We start from the raw sequence: 23517 nt of genomic DNA on the forward strand, positions 1-23517 counted from the left end.
TGTTTGGCCATCGCATTTCTTTTTGAATTAGCAGATTGGAGGAATAAATTTTTCTCTGCCTTAAGTTGTCTAGTTCTTCTTTGAGACAAAAATGTTGATCTTGATTGGTGGTAGAATGGACAAGTTAAAAAATTGGAATATAAGATCATGAAGGGAGATGGGTGAATAATGGAATTCAGTTTTGTACAGTTGGTTCTATTTTTTAGCTGTTTTTTACTGAAAACAACTGAAAAATATTTCTTGACAAGTTCTCAAAAAATGATATTTTCTGAGCGCAATAGTGTAGTTCTTGCTAAAACATTATATCTTCAGTTTGTTTATGCCTGTGTGATAAATAGATAATATGTTGAGAGTGGTGATGAAGAATAAAAAATTTGGAAGTCATTTGTTTTTAGAGATAGTTGAGATGATCAGCCATTGGTCTCAGTTTTTCATGTGACGTTATGGCACCTTTGAAATGGAACTTTTTGATGAAGTGTTTGCCATTTGTGATGTCAGTTTTGATCTTTGGTCCATGATGATGATGATGAAAACAGGCTGGAAAGCTGAATCTTTGATTTCTTCCTAAGGGGTCAACAAATTAAAGTTGGGGTATGAGAATAATTTTGACACCATCATGGTGACTTGGATAACAGAATATTCTCTTTTTCTGTTGCTTCTTTGATGTCTTCAGTAGCTACATTTCATGTTAATCAGCTTATTTGCGAGAAAAAATTGTTTATTAGATTCCAATCATTTATAGACATGAATCCTAATTTTTGTCAATATTTCAAAGGAAAAAGTGAAATTAAGTTGTACCTTGACAACAATTAGAGTGTAATCTGCATTCATATGAGAAGACATATCTACCTGCACAGATCTGATTTGCACCTGTGTTAGTTCTCTCCTGTGCAGTAGTTCCCTTCTGAAGTACAGTACTGGATGCTATACAAGAGGGGCAATTAATGCCTGCATGAAGTACTTAGTTGTCCACTTGATGCATCACATTATATCATTCTTGACTTAAGTTGTGCATTCATAGAGTGGTGTCCATATACGTATGTAGTTGAATTGAGACTTCTTTGCGATGTCCTCATCTTTGAGACTTTGTTAGAATTCAAAAAAGGGGTTTAATTTTTGTCTATGAGGCTTCTTAATTACAAGATATTATTAATTTAGGAACCAATTAACTAAATAATGATTTGGTGGGATAAGTTAGGTATGGGAGTAATCGCCAAGTAGTTGTGAAGAGAAAGTATATAAAGCCTATGGAGTTTTGAGTCATTCAGCAATCACCTCAGAGAATGCTTTGTAGTTTTATGATTTCTGATATCAATTAAGGTGAAAAGGTTCTATCTCAATATTGATGTAAGGGTTGGTCAATCCTCTTCCCGTGCCAGATGTTTGCCACTTGGCCAACCAGCGTTTGGTGCAAGGAGAGGATACTGGGCTTGTTAGCTAGATTGTGTTTGATAGATAATTATTTTCAGTTTGTATTTAGTTTCTTTTCACACACTGATTTCTTGTTTGTAGCTAGAATACACCCACCAGACATGGGTGTATCTTTCATGGCTTTTGTCCAAGTTTGTACAAAAATCCATATTGACTTTCAATAATAGTTTAGTTTTAGCCATCATATTATATCCTATATTGTTCGCCTTATGGAAATCTACGTATGAGTAATTTTAGCTTCTTTGTGGGCATGGAAATCTATTTTGATATCTAAATGTGGCAATTGAACGCTTATCTTTCCTTTAATTATATCATATCACTTTGTTTTTATGATGGAATTCTTCAAACAAAAAATGTTAGTTTTAGTGATTTCTAATGGACTGGAGTTTATTTTGAAATGACATCGTTCTTGCACAGTCGTCAATTGCAGATCCTCAATATGTTGAGTTATCAATTTCACTTCCATCTTGGCCTCAAGAAAGTATTTGTTCTGGTGGGCTTCCTTTTGGTGCAATAGAAGCTGTCAAAGGAGCATATGGTTCTTCGATAGAAATCATTGATCCTCCAGAAGAAGGCTTTCAACTCACATTAGCTATTGACTTGGCCAAATTTCCTTTGGACAAAGGTTTAGCAAGTCTCCTACCTATCCTTAGAATAGTCTTTCAACAAGCCTGCATGGCAAGTTTTGTTTTGAGAGTCAACTTCTTATTATTAGTGATTAATGATATTTGGTACATATTTGGAGGTTGTTTTATTTAAACTTATGAATAGTTTGTTTGCTAATGTTTGTAGCAATGTAGGGTATCTAGAGCACCAAACAAAATGTCAGAGAAAAAATTCCATGAAATTGATGCTTGGGAATCATCTAGTTGTGATAAAGTGGCTTTTGGTTTAGTCATGGACACTTTGAGATTGTGGACAGCATAATCTATATCAAAAATTAGTGTAAGTGTTATGTCCCATTTTAGGAACAATGCAATATAACCCCAAAATTATAATGCTCTTATGCCACTTGTAATGTCCCTTATAAGATAACTTGGAATATCAGAAAAATTACTTCAAATCCTTGTACTATCTATAGATTATAATATCAGATTAAGAATATGAATTATATAATCAATAGCTCAAATACAATTATACAGATATATTGACACTTTCAATATCACTCGCTCCTTCTCATTGATGCAATATGTAAATGCTAAGTTCATAAGATGTTTATAAACTTTCTCTTTTACCAATATTGATAAGGGATTTTGATTAGATAGGGTGCTGTTTCTGATCTGTTGTTGTGAGATATGCTGCTTATGGTCTTCCAATCTGCAACTAGATTCAATTGCTCTTCCAAATATGTCGATAAAATTGTGCAATGATCTTTGTTGTCTCTGCTGCTATGTCTGATATAATCAATAAGATATGCAGATCTGAAAGTTGCTGTTTCTGATGTAAAGATAATTGCTTGCAACGAATTGATGGACTGCTGTTCATGATGTGACAATTGAAGCACGCAAGTGTGGGTGCCTTTCCTGATTTCTGCTCTTGCTCCTTATGCAACCTTGGTATGCCTTAATTGCAGTTTTCTCTTAGAGAGAATCCGAACTGGATTAAATAAAGAAAATACAAAACTCCACGATCCCCTAATGAATGATTATGAATGCCCATTTATATCTTGTTGGCAGATTAATAAGTCACATTGGGAAGGACATATCCCAAACCTTTTCATACTCAGTACTCTTCATAACAAACACTAATTGCACCTCTTGAGTTATTAATGAAGCTAGTATTGTTAACCGATCTTGTCTAATGATAATTGTATCCTTTCATTAAGCAATCACTTCATATTCAGATTGCACCCATTCATTATTATTAATCGTTGATAATGGATTAGTATCGTATCTTCTCATAATGACATCAGTTTATCTTTTTCTGTCAACAACTTAATGTTGATCTTCCTCTCGATCAAGTTGCTTGATTATGTATGGTGCTGAGAGTGTCAAATCGATTATTAAGTAAATCGATATTAATGTTCCCATCATCCTCGACTTCTTCTTAGTGATGTATAGATTGCTATTTGTTGTGACCATTTCACACATCGCCCCATTAGAATGGGGACCCCCTCTTTTTTGCTTTTGTTTTGCTTGTTCTTCTCTCTGCTTTTAGGGTTTTGAGTGAGTAAGTGGTTTGTCTGGGCTAGGGCTAAACCTTAAGGGTCCCTTTTTGCGTTATTCAAGCTAAGTCTAGTCAAATTTTGGAAAATGGTTAAAAGTGTCTTCTTGAGGAATTGAGATTGTTGAAATAAGGTAAGCCTGTCAGGGAAGTCAAATTGGTCTCAGGTTAAGTCTAGATTGAAGGTCTTTACGGTAAGGTCCAGTTGTTTCCTGGTCTAAGTTAGTTAAACACAGTCAGTGAAGAAAGTGAGTCTAGTGGGCTAAGTTGAATAAGTGAAGAAATAGATCAAGAACCTGATAATACCAATTTCGCTCCTGACCTTCTCTGGGGGCCCAGGGCGAAAATCCTTGTAGACTGGATTTCCTTCACAATTTTGGCTAAGTGTGAAGATGTTTTAAGAGGATTTTGGTGTGTTCTTGCCTGGGGAAGTTTTGATGAATTTTTTGAAAGCAAAATGATGCCTGAAATAGAGAAGTCGCTTCTAACCCTTCCTGAGGGTCCAGGGCGAACTTCATCCTAAAACACAAATTCTTGTTTTGATAAGGCTTGCTAACTGGTTCCTGGCCTTGAGAATGACCTAACTCTGCTTTGTGAAGTGATTGGAGACTTAAATTTTGCAAAATTTAGCCAGAAAGGGTGAAATCGCTCCTGACCCTTGCTAAGGGTCCAGGGCGAAAATGTTATTTAAGGCATATTTGTCACTGACTTTTCTAATTTGTTTTGTGCAGGGTCTCCAGGAGGGATGATTGGACGTGACTTGGTGCTTTTGAAGATTTGAAGGCATGCAGAATGATGAATTTTGAAGGCTAAGGGAAAAATCGCTCCTGACCCTTGTTGAGGGCCCAGGGCGAAATTTTGATTTCCCTCATCTGGTAGTGAAAAAGGACCAAGTGTTGGGCATAAATGGAAAATGAATGACTTTCTCCATCCACCTGAAGGAGTTTTAACTTGAAATGATGAAGGATCTTGTTGGAATCATCAAAATCACTCCTGACCCTCTCTGGAGGTCCAGGGCGAAAAAACTTATTGGAGTCATTCCTGACCTTGTTTGGTCAAATTGAGATATCAAAGGCAGGGTGGAGGATGAAATGAGCGTGATAAAGTGTCCAGACTTGATCGAAGATGATGAATTGAAGGAGTTCTGCCCAAGGGGAGTAAATTCGCTCCTGACCCTCTCTGAAGGTCCAGAGCGAAATTCTTTATATGCACATTTTTAGACCTTTCTTGGACATGAACTTTTATTCATAGCGTGAAACAAGATGAAATCTTCCCTAGCAAGGACATTTCATGGTGAAAACTGAAGCATTTTGGTCTAAGGGGCAAAATTCACTCCTGCCCCTCTATGAAGGTCCAGAGCGAAATTTTCAAAAGGCACATTTCTTGCTAGGTCAAAGTGATTTTTATGATTGGAATAGATGAAAGCAAGTGTGTTTTACCCATTGAATATAATTTGGACGATCAACAAGGAGGCAATCGAGCCAGGTTTGAAAAGTCGCTCCTGACCCTCTCTGAAGGTCCAGGGCGAATTTCTTTGAAAAGTCGCTCCTGACCCTCTCTGAAGGTCCAGGGTGAATTTCTAAGTTTCTCTCCTTTCTTTGAAAAATTAAGGCAAAATCTTGCTTGAATGAGTGAGGAAGGGTGTGTTTTGACCGTTGAAGATAATTTGGAGGGCTAACAAAAGATGGATAAACTTGAATTTGCAAAATCGCTCCTAACCCTCTCTGAGGGCCCAGGGCGAAAAACCTAATATCCAACTTTTTCTCCAAAACTGAGCAAAGCTAAGCCTAGGCACAAAGTAGAAACGGTGTTTGAAATGCCTTAAAGTGGAATTGAGATGCTAGGAGTGCAAATTTTGATGACAATAGGGAAAATCGCTCCTGACCCTCTCTGAGGATCCAGGGCGAAATTTCCAAGTATGCCCATTTTCCTTGCATTTCGAGATGATATTTTTGTTCTCAAGACTCAGTAGGGAGTGAAGTATGATGTTCTACGCCTTAAGAGTAATTTGAAGTTGGAATGATCAAGAATTTGTGCAAAAGACTCAAAATCGCCCCTGAGACTCACTAAAGGCCCAGGGCGAAATTTGCAAAACCAACAACTTCCCTTCAAGATCGCGCTAAGGCAAGGTTGTGCTAAGGTAGAAAGGTCCTCCAAAACGTGATGAACAAAGATTTACCTCCAAAACTTGATGATCCTAGCCTAAATTGCAAAAGTCGCTCCTGACCTTCACTGGAGGCCCAGAGCGAAAATCTTTGAAGCCCCTATTTTGCATTACAAAAACGAACCAAGCATGCATAGAACGAGTGAAGGAGATCATTGCTTACCCCACAAGGAGAATTGACAATTAAAAGATAAAGGATTAAGAGCAAAAGTGAAAAATCGCAGGCGAAAAAGTCCTAATGGCACTTTCCTCCTAGAGATCAAATGAAATCAAACTCAAGACTGCAGTTAAAAATGCCATTTAAATGCCTAGATGAAGTTTTGGACGAAAAAAGGAGGTATGCAAGGACTAGATTGAAAAATCGCTCCTGACCTTCACTGAAGGTCTTGGGCGAAGTTGGTGATATCCTTCATTTTTACCTTATTGAGCGTTGATATTCCTTAAAATGATTGCCAAAATTACTAAATTTGAGGCATTTGAAAAGATTAAAATTAAATTGGCATTTAATAAAAGGCATTTTGGCATTTAATAAATTAATTTTAAGCCTTAAAAAATTGAACTTTTATTGTGAAGGCATTTAAAATTCATTTTTATTAAATTAAAATTAAATATGGAGCGCTTAAGGTCTTATTTTTATTTATTTTACCAAGTCGGCCCCTCCTTTTTGGAATTTTATTTATTTTTTTAAACCTCTTTTTGCCAAGTCGGCCTAGAGGGAGCAAAGGGGTGAGCGCTCTATATATTGGAGGTGTTTCTTTTTCATCATTCAAATCATTCAATCATTGCTTCAAGTGCGAATTTGGAAGACTAATTGAAGGTGCGAAATCTGGTTTGTTTGGAGCGATTTTCTTTCAAGTGTTGAAGGCTAGAAGGGAGTGGAATTGATTCTTTTGAAGGCTAAGGGAGGCGCATTTTATTCAAGGGAGAATTTTGATCTACATTTTACCTAGCGAAATTCACCTATTTTTGCATCATTTCTTAGAGTTTAATACTCAAGAGGAGGTATGGCGAAATCATCTTGACACCATTGTTGAAGATTCGAATTTTGAACTTTTGTTTTGAAAATTCTAAGTTTGGCATAGTTAATTAGGAAATGATAACTCAAGATTTATCATGAAGTTTCCTAATTAAAATCTTAAATCTTCCTTTCTACTCTATATTTCTACACTTCAAGATCTACTCTATATTTCTACACTTCAAGATATATTACTAATTGTGAAATGTTATGCAAGTGTCAGGATGGCGACTCCAAAGGCAGGAGCATCTACTAGTCGCCCGGCTCTCATGAAGGAAGATCAGAAGAACGAAGAATTGGAGACCAGGATCGTGTCCAAATGGAGCAATATCGGAGATACCAACTTGGGAAACTTCAGTATGAAGAAGTTTCGAGAGATCCCCTACATTGGCAAGCCATCACCTGTTGCAAAGAGAATAATTGAAAGTGGCATCATCAAGGCGGTCGGTTTTCCTCCATTAGTCCAGTGTCATGAACTGATGATTGAGTGTGCCCGCCATTATGACTCACAATCGAGATCGATTGTATCCAAGGAAGGAAACACTTTGGCTTATCTTTCAGAGGAGGCTATAAGTGAAGCTCTTCATCTTCCAGAGCATAAAGATATGATTTACAAAAGCCTAGAAGGAGCTAGGTCAATGTATGAAGATGATCCCGACACTTGCTTGAATCTCATCAATAAGAATTGGTTGCTCAAAAGTCGTCCTCGCCTGAGCAAGATTCCCAACACACCACATAGGATCGACTTCCAGGATGAGTACAGAGATTTGATAACTTTGCTCAATCGAGTTACAGGGGCTCCTCAAGCCTTCTACTTCGAAAAGTGGATGTTCTTCTTCATCCAAGTGATAGTCCAAGGAAAAGGAACGCTTCATTGGGCTAGAATTATTAGCCATTGTTTGGATGTGCAATTGAGAAGACTAAGACCTACTAAATCATTCCACATGAGCTCATATGTCATAAATGCCCTGATCAGGAGTTTCGAATATGCAGGGCTACCTCACAGAGGAGTGATCGGAAGAGGACCCGGAGAAGTGAGTGTTTGTGACTCTTATGTTCATTTGCATCATCCTCCTAGAGGTGACTACAAGTTAGTCAATGATACCTTCACAATGAACATCACTAGGATATTGCAAGGTGGGATTCATAATCGACTATCTCTGGATGCACAAGAACTGGTGAAGAAGTATGGTGCATGGTTCATCCAGTTTCAAAAGTTTACATATATCAGAATTCATGGGTGTCCTTCACCTCCCTACATGTTGCCGAGGTATCCGACAGACAGGATAGTGCTACTTGAGGTGACCAGACAGCTGGCAGCTTATGCAAAGGCATTCAGACACAAGCATGGAAATGGAGTTCCTGTGCCCATCATATTGGGGAATTCAGTTGAGGTATGTCCTAATACTCAAGCCTCGGAAGATGCAGAGAAGGAACTGGCTTTATATTCATTCACGTTCTTTGCCTCGAGGGAGAATTTCGATCCTCATGGTTATATGGAGGAGACAGTTGGCAAGAAGTACAAACACGAGTTTCAGGTAGAGGACTTTTGGATGGATCTCTCGAGTGATTTAGAAGTGAAAAGAAAGATGCATTCCAGATTACCTTTAGATTTCATCAGGAAATGCAAAGTTTACAGAGTAGCCGATCAAGCTCAGGATAGTGGTAGACATCTCCAGTCATCCTATGACAAGGAAGAAAAGAGAGTGAAGATAGATTGGAGCGAGCCTGAGATTTCAGACTTGAGAGCTTTGATGGCTCCAGTTTTGTCATGTACTCGCAGATGGGTGGATGTACAACATCAGAAGTTAAGAGAGCAGAACATACCAATGACTTTTACTTTGGAGGAAAGGCTAGAAGAAGGAGGAGCGAGCGCAAGTGAAGACAATTCTCATCCCAGAGGCGCAAAGAGGAAAGAAAGACCTGAGAAAAGAGAACCCTCCAAGAAGAAGCAAGAGGCCAATCGAGATCGCCCATCAGGCACATCTTCTCAACATGGAAAGAAGGCAAGTCAAGCGGAAGGTCAAGAGAAGATGGTACCTGAGATTGATGAATCTATGGAATCCATGGTACAGAATGATAAACTAGAGAAGGGACAAACACCTCAGCATTCATCAAGTCAACCTCTACAAATTGATGAGCTATAGGAGGATCAGGAAAATGATGATGAGGCGACATCTCCTCCCCGAGAAGATGAACCGTTACCTAAAGAAATACAAGTTAGAGAGACAAGATCCGCCATTCCGGATTGGTTAAAAGAGAGACTGACAAAGGTGATTGTGATTGAGGATGAAGAGGATGTGATTGACTTAGAGAGTCTTATAGGAAATTCTCAAGAGGTAACGGAGAGGAAAAAGGCCACCAAGATGTCCAAGGTGATCACAGATGAGACAGGATCCAGGAAATTGCAGATAGCTACGCTAGTAGTGGACAAGTATGAAGGTGAAATCCTTGCAGATGAGTATGATGTAGAAACATTTGAGCTTGGTCCCCTCACTACTGAACAAGCACTGGATGAGGCAACCGATTCATTTGAAGCACTTAAAGGACAAACTTAAAGAAGAAATGGAAAAGAATAGAAAGCTTGAAAGAGAAGTCGGTGCTTGGAGAGGCTACTTTAGTCATCTCAATCAACCCTTGGGGCATCAGGATCCGATAGTATCTCCTGTGCAAGCACTTCCTTTTGAATCAGTTGGCGAGGTAGAAAGAGTCAAGAGCTTGGTTCAGCTTATGAGCTCTTGGATTGACAAATCCCACACAGTAGCCGTTGAATTTACAACAAGAATGATGAAGACAATCCACCGAGCTATCCAGGTCCTTGAGATCGTCCACAACCTAATGATAACTGTAGCCGCTTTCGCTCACACTAGAGATGTTATCATTCCTGTTCTGCAAGTAATCAGGCAAACACCAAGGAAGATCCTAGCACAAGAAAAGATAATGGATGGAGGAGCTCATAACCTACTTCAGTGGTCAACTCTACTTCAGATGAAGGAGGTTCTTTTTGAGGACGTCAGCACCAAATGCGATCAAGTTGAAGGTGTCATCCATCCAATTCAGGATAAGGTGTTTGAAGTGTTGTGTACCATTCTTGGCAGGAGGATCGAAGTTGAGACGGATGTGGACCTCCAAGAGTTGGAAGAGAGAGTCAAGGTCATCTTTTGCAAAGATGAGAATGTCATCACAGATGAGCAACGGGATCTAATGTTCACTACTATGCTCCTGATTGAGAAGATCAAAGAACTCGAACCTGGATGGGAAACGGCTCTTCTCACTGCCTTTGATCAGGTTATCCACTTGGAGGAGCGAATGAGGAATCTTCTCGAGATTCCTATTGCTGAGATTGAAGGAATTGTGTCCAGATTCGTTGCATATGCTAAGAAAGAGCATTGGAAAGGGAACAAGGTTCTAGAAGAATGGTTGTTATAGAATGATGTGGCATCTTAAATATCATTGGTCTATGTTTTCTCGATTTTTGTGCCAATTAAATATTTGGCTATGCATTTAATAATGTTTATCTAAAAGGGGAACTTTTTGTAACAAACCCTAATTAGGGTTTAGGTGTCAGAATCTCAGCCATTGATCTTCTTTTGATCTGGGCCGTTCATTGTAATTGAGGATGCTATATATACCCTCACTCATTTTCATTTTGTCATTAGAGATTAGATATTAAGGAGATAGATAATAGTTAGAGCTTTGGAGAGAAGAAAGTTATTTGTAGCAAGATTGAGTAGTGAAGAAAGAATTTCGAACAATTGTTGTCTATTTTGGCTTTGAGATCAATAAAATATTGAAGTTATGGTGTTTTATTGCAATTCTTGTGGCTATCTTCATGGTTGTTTACTTTCTTGAATCATTCTCAGTCGAAGTAGTATTTAAGTTTGAAGGACTAAGTGTTGTGCTTGATCTTTGGTGAGATTCACGTTCCAAACCACTAGCTTCTTACTGATTGTAAGGACGCCTTGCGTGGTCAACTGGAGATATTTAGATTGCTTGAACCTTCAGTCATTATTGAACTATTGATATGTATCTTTATGATAGTATCTATAATTCTTGATGATTTGAAAATCATTAATCACCTTAGAAGATCGCATCAATTCCAGTAGAGTTGTAATTCCTTGGCAATACTGAAATTGGTAGAATCTTACCAAGTCTAGCCTACATTGAGTCATTCTTAGGATTAGATTAGAATTTATCTCTTGAAAACCCTATCTTTTGATCTTTTTTGAGAATTTGTTAGTGTTAGGAAATTCTTGTTCCTGCAGTCAAGTAAGAGTAACACGGACCAACTTTTAAAGTGCGTAAGACCCCTTGAAGAAACAACATTCACAACGACCACTGGTGCTTATCCACACGTAGAGATCCTACAGCGAAGAACCTTGAAGTCACCCTGATTGATCCTTTTTTGCAATATCTCCAGCATTCAGAGACTTTACTCAAGAGAGGATAAGGTACCCTTGGGTATTTTATTCTGTGTTTGATAGTGTACAAAATACACGTCAACATAATTGATGCTAGAAGGAGGGCTGCATACTTGAACCACACAAAAGTTGGATCATCAAGAGGAACAGAAACTGTCCAAAAAATGTTCTTTAACATGGTCATAAATCATGATGGTGTTGCCACATGAAGGATTGAATGAGGTAGTGCAACCTAATTTGGAGATAGGCAACATTTAAGAAGATATTGTTTTTGGATTGAATCACCTAGCGTGGAACGTAAAGAGAAACGAAGCTGAGTATAACAGAGTAAGAATCATCTTGGAGCAAGAAGAAGATAGAGCTGAAGAACACCAAAGAGCCGCCGCTAGAGAGCTTCGCAATCAAAGGAACCTACAGTAATCTCCGCAAGACAGATCTTCACGCTGGATCGTATTGGTTCTTTCTCGCTCGAGAAACATCAAAGAATATTGAGATCGACACCAGGCACCAAAAATCTGGATGAACTTCAGTTCACTTCAAGATCGAAGCAAGTCAAAAGAGAAGATACTCCAAAGGAATTTGAGCCAAGATTAGAAGACGCTTCTAAGTCATCACAAGCTCCATCTCTTCAAGAACAAGTACAAGCGGCAATTCAAGCAAGTATCCAAGCGATTTCCCAACCAACAAGCTAGGCTAGTTCATCAAGTCTCTTGACAAGCTTTCAAACTTTGGGAAGCACGATGGCTCACAATGCTCCTGCTCCTCCTCCTCCTGCTCATGTGCTTAACGGCGCTACTTGGATGATCAACAACCCATCGCCATTGGAATTTGCGATCTATCACGACATGCCAAAGAATCCAGAGAATTTTTGTCCCAAGTTCAATGTCAGTGATTTCAATCGTACAGTAGAGGATCATATCAAGATGTTCGAAGATCTTCGTAACAAGCGAGTCGAATATGGAGATGTAGCATGTAGGCTTTTTCCCTACTCATTGGGAGAGGAGGCATACTTCTGGTTCATTCACTTACCTACAGGGTCAATCAGGACCTGGGACGCAATGAAGGATGCATTTATTGCAAAGTTTGGTATACCAACCACGCCAACCGAGCTGTATAGACAATTTGTTGAAATCCGAAGGAGAGGACATGAGCCAATCACGTCTTTCAACAATAGATTCCACCGCGCATACACGATGTTACGACATCCCTACCTCATTGCTGACCCAAGGGAAATCTATTATGGAGCCCTAGATCATCTTACCGCCATGTTCGTGAGGACACATCCTATCCCGAATGATCTAAACGCAGCATATGCAAAGGCTATTGAGGTCAGTAAGCACACGGGACAGAATATTACTGGGCCGCTACTACATATGGGACCTGCTGCAGCACCAAATCAAATACAAGCAATTAGTATGGCATTAACCAACCACACTCCAATTATGAATCCTATTCCACAAGCAACATATCCTAGCGTACAGCCGGCAAACCAGTTGGTGCTTCATCCTGGAGTTGCACTCTCACAAGCCCCACCAGCACAACCTGTGTACTTGCAAAATGCAACAAACTCCTCGAGAACACAGGAAGAAAAGGATGAAATGAAAGAGTTGATTGAACAAGTCAAGAAACTGTCAACCGAAGTAACTCATCTAAGGAATCAGAATAATCAACTTCAAAGCATGCAAAGGGTCAACCACGACCAACATACAAACAATCAAAATTTCCAAGGAAATAATAATCAAGGTTTCAGGAACAATTATCAAGGAAATAACAACCAAGGCTTTCAAAGGAGACCATGGAATACTGCTCCTAATAATGGAAACGTGGTGACGCCGTTAGACAACCCATCAAGTTAACGGAATCAAGAAAATCATCCTACTAGTAAAGTGTTTCTGGCAGAGGCGGCCTTGTCCAGCTGGTGTAGACTCCACAATACGAACCAGCATTCTGAGTTGCAGTGTCCTGAATTCAAGATTGCAGCTGACATATTCCAGCAGGAGATGTGCAGCAACGATCCATCTGACAATCCGCCCACGACAGGATATGAAATGGTCCCAACTACGCGGTATGATCAAGCCATGATTGTGGAGAGCTATAAACATTCACCAGAGGGAGAAAGTAACCAAACTCAAAATAGGAGATTTCCACCAAAATCAGCTAATGGACCAATGGTACCTCCGGGTTCCCAATTTCCACCTGCATCAGCAAATGAACCTGTTGAAGACTCGGAGTATTATTTCCCGCCTTTGAATAATAGCGTCCTAGTTGAGGGGATAAAAGAGGTATTTCACCAATCCTCAGGGGGTGTGAATCCAAGAGTCTATCATAGAAATGAGAGAAATCAAGAACCCCTGACTACATCGATTCCTCCAAACAATTTCTCTACTCCTCCAGATCCACAGGCTAGTAATAATCCAGAGTATCCACAGCATACACAAGAATATAGGCAAAAGAATGTTGCACCTCCCATGGGTGATGAAATGAAGAGATTAGCCATGTTGGTGTTGGAAGAACTCAAGAAGGTCAAAGTTAGCCTACCGCTCTACGAGCTACTGAAGGTCTCAGAGATTAAAAATGCAGTGACTAATAGTCTAAATGAGTCAAACACAGTAAGTTCAGAATCTGTCCAAAGAAGCGGCCAACAAAGCTCAAGCTACCGTCAATATAATTCAAGAGGAAGCTGATAACGAAGAGCAATCTGAACAAGACGAATGTATGGTCCAGACCATAGCCTTCCCAGCCAAAAAGGAAGATATGTTAGAAGGCAAGGTATTACTCAAAAGAGGCAAGGCTAAGAAAACTCAACCCGCCATCAAAGAAAGCCTCACCACTAGTCAAATTCTTCCAGAGAAGGGAGTTGCCATTAAGAAAGATGTGGTCAAGAAAGGAAAATCTCCAAACAAGACCGACCACTCAGAGAAGGATAACAATCCGAGGACCAATGAAGTAAAGCATCAAGAAAATAATGGGGATTCCTCGGTCCTTTCCCAAGGAAAAGATGAACCGACCCCGTTCCTGCTGTCTGTCAGAATTTTTGGGAAATTACTACACAATTGCCTCTATGATTCAGGAGCTTCTAGTAATGTGATGCCCCTGGCTGTCTGTCAGAGACTAGGTATAACTCCCGCTCCTACCAGAAGAAAAGTCACTCAATTAGACAAGACAGAAGTTCCAGTCATGGGAGAATTGAACAATATCCACATGCAATTGGCTGCAGACCCAAGGGTTCAAAATTTTATAGACATATCGGTTGTAGATATCCTTGACTCATATGGGATGCTTCTGAGTAGAGATTGGTCACGAAAGTTGAATGGGTATGTGTCAACAGATTTCGCACATATGTGGTTACCTTGGAGAGGAGTCCCAAACCAAATCAAAATCGACAGCACTCCAAGATTGAGACTTATGATAACTGAGTATGGGGAAGATAATGAAGTCCTGTTCTTAGAATCGGATTTAGGGACCTACAAACCTAAAGTGGAAGAGGTCTTGATGATACAAAACCTGCAAGACAAGGATGGTCAACAAGAAGTGATGGAATCTACAGAAATTGTTGTGGAAAGTGATCAAGGATCCGACCAAGAAGATGATGGAATGTTTGAGAATTTTAGGAAATTTGTCCACAAGAACGTACGACAAAGTATGCAACTTGGTAACTTGGCATCCGTCCGAGATCTACTCCTCCCCAACTGGTGTAGGATACATAATGCTGTCCATTCAGAACTATCCTGTGCTTTGTGCCAGACTGCGTTAGAACAAGTATACAAGAGGGTCCCACAGACATTGATTGTAGAAGAAATGGAGCACTCAGAAGTATTATGTACACTTTATTACTTTCTACTCTTAACTACTCAAAATTTTGTTATCAAGGCTGCCACCCTTGATCACACAACTGTACATTGCTTGTTACTTTCTAGGTCAAAGATGGGGAAATTACAATAAGTGACTCCAAGTTTGTTGGTCCTTTAGCTTAATAATTTATGTTCCTCTTGATGTGCAGGTTGTATATAGAAAAAAAGGATAATTATACTTTTATTCAAGAAACACAACTTACACTAAGAGTGGGGGTGAATCAATATAATACAATTTCTCACTTATTAAAACTTTAGCAATCATAGAGAAATAATCAAAAGTAAGATCTAACAATAGAGAACACAAGATGCACACATGATTTACGTGGAAACCCTCGCAGGAGAAACCACGGCAAAATATTGCTTATATTTGTATCTTTTTACACCTTCATAGGCACCGGCCCACAAGAGACACCAAGCCCCTCCATTGAGCACCAACTCAGCAAGAGACACCAATCTCTTTGAATGACAGGCACCAACCTCCCTTTCTCGCAAAAATAGAAGGCACCAACCTTTGAAATGCAATATAATAATAATATTTTTGGATCTGCTCTAGATCACCTTCAACAGCTGCTCACAAATTCAACAAAATCTTCCTTAAAACTTTGATCTCAAATGTGCAATACATCTCCACTCAGGTCTGCAATATGATCTTCAATAATTGCTCTTAAATCTGAAATATATCTTCACAAAAAATCTGCACTATATCTACTCCATATCTTCACAACATACACTTACAAATCTTGCATAATTTCACCATAGAATCTTCACAAACACAAGTCTAATTTAATCTCATAAATCTGCTCACACAAATAATAAAGGTCTGCTGCAGTATTCTCTTAACTCTGCCCTTCATACATCTGAAAATATGCTTGAATGGTATATCTTTTTGTCCACCAAAAGGCTTCTATTTATACACCATATTATGCCTCTCCATCCAATGGTCATGTCCTTCCAAAGAGGTCGGCCAGCAGCTAGATATTATTTATTTTTAATATTTAAAACTTCCTTGCCCATGGATGGGCGCTTTTCCCTAAGAGGTTGTACCTTTTGGAGAGGGCACCAATAAATTATTAAAAATTAGTTTAAATGCCCTTAAATGTGGGCGGCTGCAAGGGGGTTGCCCAAAATATTTTTGCCATGATATTTAATTTATTTCCCATTTTTTAATCCTTCCTCATTGGCGCTTGGACATGGGTTGGCCTGTGTAGGTGGTCATTAATTTTTCCTTGCCAATAGAATTGCGATAAAGGTACCATAAATTTGGCACACATCAAACCCTTCATTCTTCATTTGGCATGGTCACTGATTGGTCCTTCGACATCAATGACAATTAATTCAACATTTTTTGTCAAGGCTACTTTAATGTCCTATGATTTTGGTTGAGGACTAAACCCAGTGTTGTTGAATCATAGTTGTGTGCATTTAGGTTCATTAGTTCTCCCAGGCCTTGTTATCCTACTCAATTACCCTTCATTAATTCTTTAGTGTCACTTTGGCCCAGGTCCATCATTTTGACAATTCTTTATTCGTTCTTTTTGTTGCATCCCTATGAAACTCATTGTTTTGAAGCCATTTTCATGAGTTTTGTTGAATACATTTGCTAATGTGTCACATGCAAAAGTTGACTGTCATGGTAATACCCTTCTCAACTTTGATGCTTTTATATTTTGAGCAGATTTGTTGTTTCTAAGGGTTGTATTGTTTGTCTGTCAAGCCATGTATAATGAAGTCATGGTTCAAAGCCTAGAATTGTCTAATTGTATATTAGTTTGAGGGAAGTTGTGATCCGAATGATGTCTTTGTCTAAGTCAAAATTCTGTCCAAGTCATTAATAAGTGACTATGTGAAGGGAACAAAATATACTGAGAGGGGGGTGGGGGGGGGTGAATTAGTATATGCCAATTTTAATTTGATTAAACATTAATTGTCATTAACAACTTCTCCAAACATGAACCCCAAATCATCAAAGCAGCATTTACTAATTTTCTTTAATGATGAAACAATTAATCAACACACATCCACACAAAGAATACCAGATTTACATGGAAACTAGCTGCTTAGATCTATTGCCCAAATCTAGCCTCACAAAAGTAGGAATATAATAAGAAATTTACAATATGAAGTAGGCACCAACCTATTGGAGACACCAATCCCCAATTACATTTGCAGGCACCAACCTACAGGAGACACCAATCCCCTACTCCAAGATTTTAGCACCAACTCAACATGTGAGACACCAATCCCACAAAAGTACAAGAGATATGAATTGCGGACCTTCAAGACTGAATATTCAGCATGCTTTTGATCTGAACAACTTCAAAACACTCTCACGTAGTGCATATGATCTTTTGATAAAACCGCACACAATGATTGAGATGCTCCTCGGATAGCATCACCCACATACTTGCACATCAATACCTTCTTATGGATATTACATTAATGCATACCCTAGGAATGAACTTAGATCAAGTGTATATATGAATTACATTTACAATTACATCCTTATGTTGGCCTAGAACAAGATTATTGCATTTGCAAGTCGGCCACAACAATAAACCTTACATCAAATGTGTAATAAGCTCGGTCCAAAAGCCCACACGTGTAATGTCCCCTTTTCCAATCTAGTTTGTTTTGGGGATTGTTAGCCTATTTCGGAGACACGTGGGCTAGTCGGAAGCAAAAATTAGAGTTTCCTACCTCCGGGAGGACGTTTCTGCATTTTCGAAGGCTTGCATGTTGGAATTTGTTAGTTTGGGTTCTGGATTCCTTCTGGGTTTTCAGAAAGCTTTGCAATGAGGGTACATGCATAGCAAGTTCTGGTGTTTGATTTACTTACTATTTTTAGTAAGTGGAGGTAGAAGCAGTTCAGTTATTTGGGTTTTTTGTGAGCTTTGTGATGGTATAACATGCAAACCAATCTGAGGACCTTTTCGGGACTTACTATTTTTAGTAAGTTTGGCAGCTGCTCAGAATGTGGTAAAAATCACTTTGGAAACACTTACTATTTTTAGTAGTATGCTATTTATATAAGTACTATTTTTGGCAAGGTGGTTATGCAACTCAACTTAGTGGCTATTTCTGGCAGTATTTTGGCAAGATCCTGTGTTCACTCAGATGACTATTTTTAGCAGTTCAATTCAGAGCTCCAACTTAGTTCAGTTTTGGTAATTTCTAGCATTTCAGTCCCCGGCTCGATTTGGCAATAATTTGTATTTGAGAAGGTATTTTTAATATATTAATACCTTAGGCATAAGGTTTTAATATTTGATTATTTTATGGATGGACGACTTAGCAAAAAGGAGAAAATAATAATTTTATCCTAAGTCTACTTGGGCGAATTATTTCACCCTCTTGTTGGACGCGAAAATACAATGCATCACATTTTGGAAATATTTAGCGGGACTTAAGCTTATGGATTGAATAATTTCGACACCACTATGGATAAATAAGGGGGTTGAATTAAAAGATAAATGTATTTTACATTTTTGCCTTCACTAGAGTTGGACGCCTACCTTGGGAATGGACATATGTTTTATTTAAAAAATTATTAAGTGATTTTTAGCGCCCATTCATGTGATGGAATTTCATTTCATTTGGAAATGAATTTGAAGTGAATTTGGGGGAGATTTGTTCTATAAATACAGGGCGTGGGGCTTCATTTTGGTATCTCAGAACATTTTACATCATTATGCTGTCAGATTGACTCGAGACAATCTTCGAGGGTGAATACCTCCTAGGGTTTTTGACAGACTTTGAGTGTGAGACATCACTCCTAGCTGTGCTTGGATCTTTTGAATGTGTGTGGTTTGATTTGTGTGGGCATTGATTTGTGTGGAAGCTGTTATTAGGGCGATTTCTACCTTAGAAGGGCGAGATTTTCAGTGTGGTGTGGATTTCAGTGTTAGTGGTTTTTGGTGTGGCTGAAGCGAAGATTCGATCGTATCTCCCTACTTGTGAAATCGATTATTCTGGGTAATACCTCGTTGGAAGCGTATCTGGAGGGCGATCATTCTTCTACCTTGGCATTTCTTTTGGTTTGCTTGCTGATTTTTGGTTGCAAATCGTATTTTTGCTGCTAGCCGTACCATTCCTGGGCTGCCTTGGGTTGCGTGCTGGCTGTTTGTGGTGTTTGCGGTGCAGGTTTGGAGTTCTTGTTGCATCGCCTCAGTTGTAGTTTTCATTTGCTTCTGTTTTCATGTCATTCCGAGTTGTTTTGGGTGAGTTATGAGCATAATAGTGAGTTTGGTAGTGGCTGTTTTCTGCGTGTTATGCGACAGCAGATTGTATTTCGAGTTTAGCATGTTATTTCTTTGTGGTTGGGTTTGAGTTTGTTAATTGTGATAAGTTTGGTGATATTCAGTAGTATTGGACAGCCTAATCTCTCTTTCCTATGCATTGCATCTCTTATTTGTAAGGTTGAATAGTAGTAATATCAATCATTTCTAGACTGTAAAGCATACCCTGCTGAAAAGTGGAAGAGGCTGGCTTGTTGCCTACATTTGATCTTTGTAATTCTGTCCTCTCGTTGAATAAGCGGTCGAGTGATATTGTGTTTGTAATGGTCCTCTCGCTACATAAGCGGTTGAGTTGAGCTTTGTTGTAAGTGTTCAGTCCTCCCGTTGAAATATTGCGGTTGAGTGATTCGTGCTTGGTTTTGTTCTTGTTCTCCTTGGCTGGTTTACCGCTAAGCGTTCTAGTTTTCTATTCCCGCTAGAAAGTGGAAGGGGTTGGCTTGCCGCCCAAATTTGTAATCAATTTTAGCTTTCAAGCTTCTAACGATCCCCTCAACACTGTATGCTCTCACCCTCCCAGATTGGGCTCTCGGTGATCAAAAGGTGGACAGAGTTACTTTCAGCAGCATTTGGTTTTCATTTCCTAACCATAACAAGTGTTGTGTTGAATGTAATTGTGGAAAAAAATGTGAAAAAATTGTGGGGATATTACAACACGTGACTCTAGAAGAAGGGACACGCTATGTGTTACCCAATGTAGACTTATCTGGTCAAAACAGTCATCCACACGCTATCTCTAGCTGGTGCACGTTACAATCCTCGGGTGCATCAATCCGGAACACCAGCCTAGTCGGCCAAAAGCACAGTGAACACTTTGTCATTTCTAACTTTCTGTCTGCTAAAGATCAGCCATTGAAACTCTGGAATGTGAAACTTCAAATATAGCTTTACTTTCCTTCCAATCCACAAGTCATAACTCTCAATTGTGGTAGAATGCAAAACAGAACAAGTTGCTAGTGTAAACACATTGTCTTAGGAATAGACCTTAGTAACATACCATAGACTCTTCTAGATCACCTTCAACGACTGGAATATATATATATATATATGATGATATTGTTAACATTATCCAGATGAGTTACCCTTATAGCTTTCTATTGTCCTTCCGGAATGGCATGACTGAAATAATTGTGATAGTTGTGGCTATACAATTACATGCTGATTTGACTCCATAGTGAGCTCCTTTGACATCAACTGAACTCCTTTGACATCAATGACAACATAGTGCTCAACACTATGTATCGTTAGAGTGACATGAAAACTAGAAGAGCACACATCCGAAGAGCTATCCATGGCAAATACACTCCAAAAAGGTGCCTAAATGGTCGAAAGGTAGATTTTCCTGAAGTTTGCCTAAAGGGGTTGAAAGGTAGATTTTCCTGAAGTTTGCCTAAAGGGGTTGAAAGGTAAATTTTCTTGAAGTTTGCCTAAAGGGGTTGAAAGGTAAATTTTTCTAATGTGTTGGTGAAAGTGGTCATATCCTTTGTGGAGGGCACCTCAGGGGTGTTTTTCAAGTGGTCAAGTGTAATGTCTTTGACAATATTTTTTTTATTTTTGATTTTCATAATGATCAAGCATGTACCCTAATCACCCTATGATCACCTAGATCCCGATGTGTGCGAGGTGAGAGAATATGGTGGAAGGGGTTAGATTGATTTTAGATTTAAATGCTTGTTGACAGCAAACCACACAACTCAATATTGCAACTGTTACAAAATCTGGAAGTAAAGATAAGTTCAATGGCAACAAGCCTTTCAGATGAATTTTATTTGAAACATAAAGTGAATTAAGATGTTGCTGGCAGCATGCCTTCCAAAATAGTTATAAACACCGAATTTGGCATAGAATCGCACAGATTATCATTACAAATAATAATGCCAGAAATGAAATTGAATTTTAATGTTGTGGTGGCATTGCCATCTGTACTCACAATATTTAAATCATTAACAATTATTTTAATATTTCTGGCATTAAACCGCACAGAGAATTACAATGTAACAGAAAAGTATTATTTCAATGATAAAAAATACTAAATATTATTTGCAGAAATATATCTCTAAATATGACCCCCTCCCTCCATATTAGTTTATTGTTGCTTCTAAACAAAGATATGAACTAACAAGTTAAGTATGAAAGCAACAAGAAATATATCATAAACTACTTCACCAAAGCTTAGCCTTAAGGAGATATGCCCTCACTTGACGAAGTATGGCGGCCAAAAATATTATGAAACTTTTTCAGAAACCATAAACAAACAAGGGACTTTTGTACTAAGTACGGCTCCACAATCCCTTTAGTATAAACTCATTTAATATAAAACAACTCCTCATCTTGTATTAAATTTAGAAAAATAATAATATAGTAGGGAAATAGAAATGACACGGCTAGCCAAAGTTTGGCCAACAATAATATAAAATGATTAAATACTGAGTATCCACAAATATAATATTAAAGAACTATTTAAATTGGTATCACATATAAAATTTCTCAAATTCTCAGAAAACTTCAATCACCAACTATAACCAGAAATGAACCATAAACTTTTAGCACATCTGCAATCCCTGAGTGTAATCCCATGAAAGGACAAAAGGATTTTTTCCTTCAATTTGAAAAGAAAATTGAGAGGGTTTTTGTTCTTGGGTGTGCAGATGAACAAATGTTTAATCTTTGATACAGGGTTTTTGAATTCATCAATTGGTAACCTTCTTCTATGTAAAATGTCCTGGCTGATTTTCACCCAAATTAAAAAAAATCAATACAACCCAAATTCTTTTTGATTGCCATGATCCCGATGTGGGCAAGGCGAGAGCATGTGGAAAATTGGGCTGTGGACAATAAGCAATCAATTTCAAACTCACTGGTTGTAAGCCATTTAGTCTAAAATCAAAGATAAGTACAAAAATATGATCAATGCCATTGGCAGATTACAAAAAGATATTATAAATGCCAAATTGATAGATAACAAGCAGATTTGATCAATGCCAAATGGGTAGATTACAATAGGTCTAATCAATGCCAAATTGGCAGATATCAAGTGGCCCTAAGTCACTGCATTCAAGTTCGAATTTGAATTTGCCAACAATAAAATGGAGAAAAAATTCGAAAAAAAATTCGTTATTAAATTCGCTTTATATAAATTTTTGATTTTATTAGAAACTATAATTAATATATCTACAAAATTATTAAAATAAATAATATTAGATTTATTTAATTTAATTTAATTTAAATTTGTTAAATTTTATATATTAATAATAAATATCTAAATCTAATATTTAAAAAATTTAATTTTTAATATATATTAAATATTAATATTAGAAAAGTATAGCAAAATATTTGTTAATATAATACATTAAACAATTAATGCAAGGTATATATTAAGGATAGATTATTTTTGGGAAAGCAGCGGTAAAATTAATATGATTGATGTTTGTATATTTTTTAGAAAAGCTTCGTAGAATAAATAGGACAGCGCAGAAAAAAATTTAAACAAAGTGGCATTGGCCTTCTCCGACTTGGCCATCACAAACCCTATTGGTGGCATTGCGTCAGCCTGCAGCTCAAAAAAGACTTCGCCGACAACCCTCATACCTACCGATGGAAATTATCGACTGGTCAACTATTGGCGGGAAAAAATCTTTGCGAATTTAATGCAAAATTCAATGAATTTCATACGGTTTTTATAAATTCACCGATTTGTGGTGACTTATGCTGGGGTCCCATGGGGGGGCGCTTGGGCTCTATTTTTATGGAAAAAGTGGTCCCATGGAATTTTTTTTTTGGCTATAGGATCATTTGGAATCTTCCCCTAGAAGCTCCTACTTCTTAGATTTTATTTTTGAGTGGGTGAAAATGGGTGGGGCTAGAATTAGCCCCTACAACTTAGGGATAATTTATGCTTGTCAATTATAATTTGTTTCCCACCCAAAAAAATTTAATCAATCTTGCTAACAAAAAATTTAGAGGGAAATCAGAATTTATGTTTATATTTTTTATATTTTTAAGCTGAATTACACTGTTCATGGGACCACCAGCTTCCTTCAATTTAGGAGCTTAAATTTTTAAGCACAATTGCACTATAAATTTCATGGGACCACCCGCTTTAAAAAATTCCTAAAAATTCTCTGCAACACCCGTTCTATTTTTTAGGAAGCCCCCCTCCATGGGACCCCAGCCTTAG

At 38.2% G+C, this 23517-nt stretch overlaps 1 protein-coding gene across 4 annotated transcripts in view; it reads left to right on the top strand.

Moving 5' to 3' along the window:
- Window positions 1-23517, top strand: part of LOC131073263 (actin-related protein 2/3 complex subunit 2A) — a 152491-nt gene that overhangs the window by 30421 nt on the left and 98553 nt on the right. For all 4 annotated transcript variants that reach the window (XM_058009681.2, XM_058009688.2, XM_058009673.2 and 1 more), the window contains exon 3: window positions 1849-2056. In XM_058009681.2, the coding sequence (XP_057865664.1) occupies window positions 1849-2056 (208 nt within the window). The remainder of the gene's footprint in view (window positions 1-1848; window positions 2057-23517) is intronic.

The sequence above is a fragment of the Cryptomeria japonica genome, chromosome 9 (genome assembly GCF_030272615.1).
Source record: "Cryptomeria japonica chromosome 9, Sugi_1.0, whole genome shotgun sequence".
Classification (NCBI taxonomy): Eukaryota; Viridiplantae; Streptophyta; class Pinopsida; order Cupressales; family Cupressaceae; genus Cryptomeria; species Cryptomeria japonica.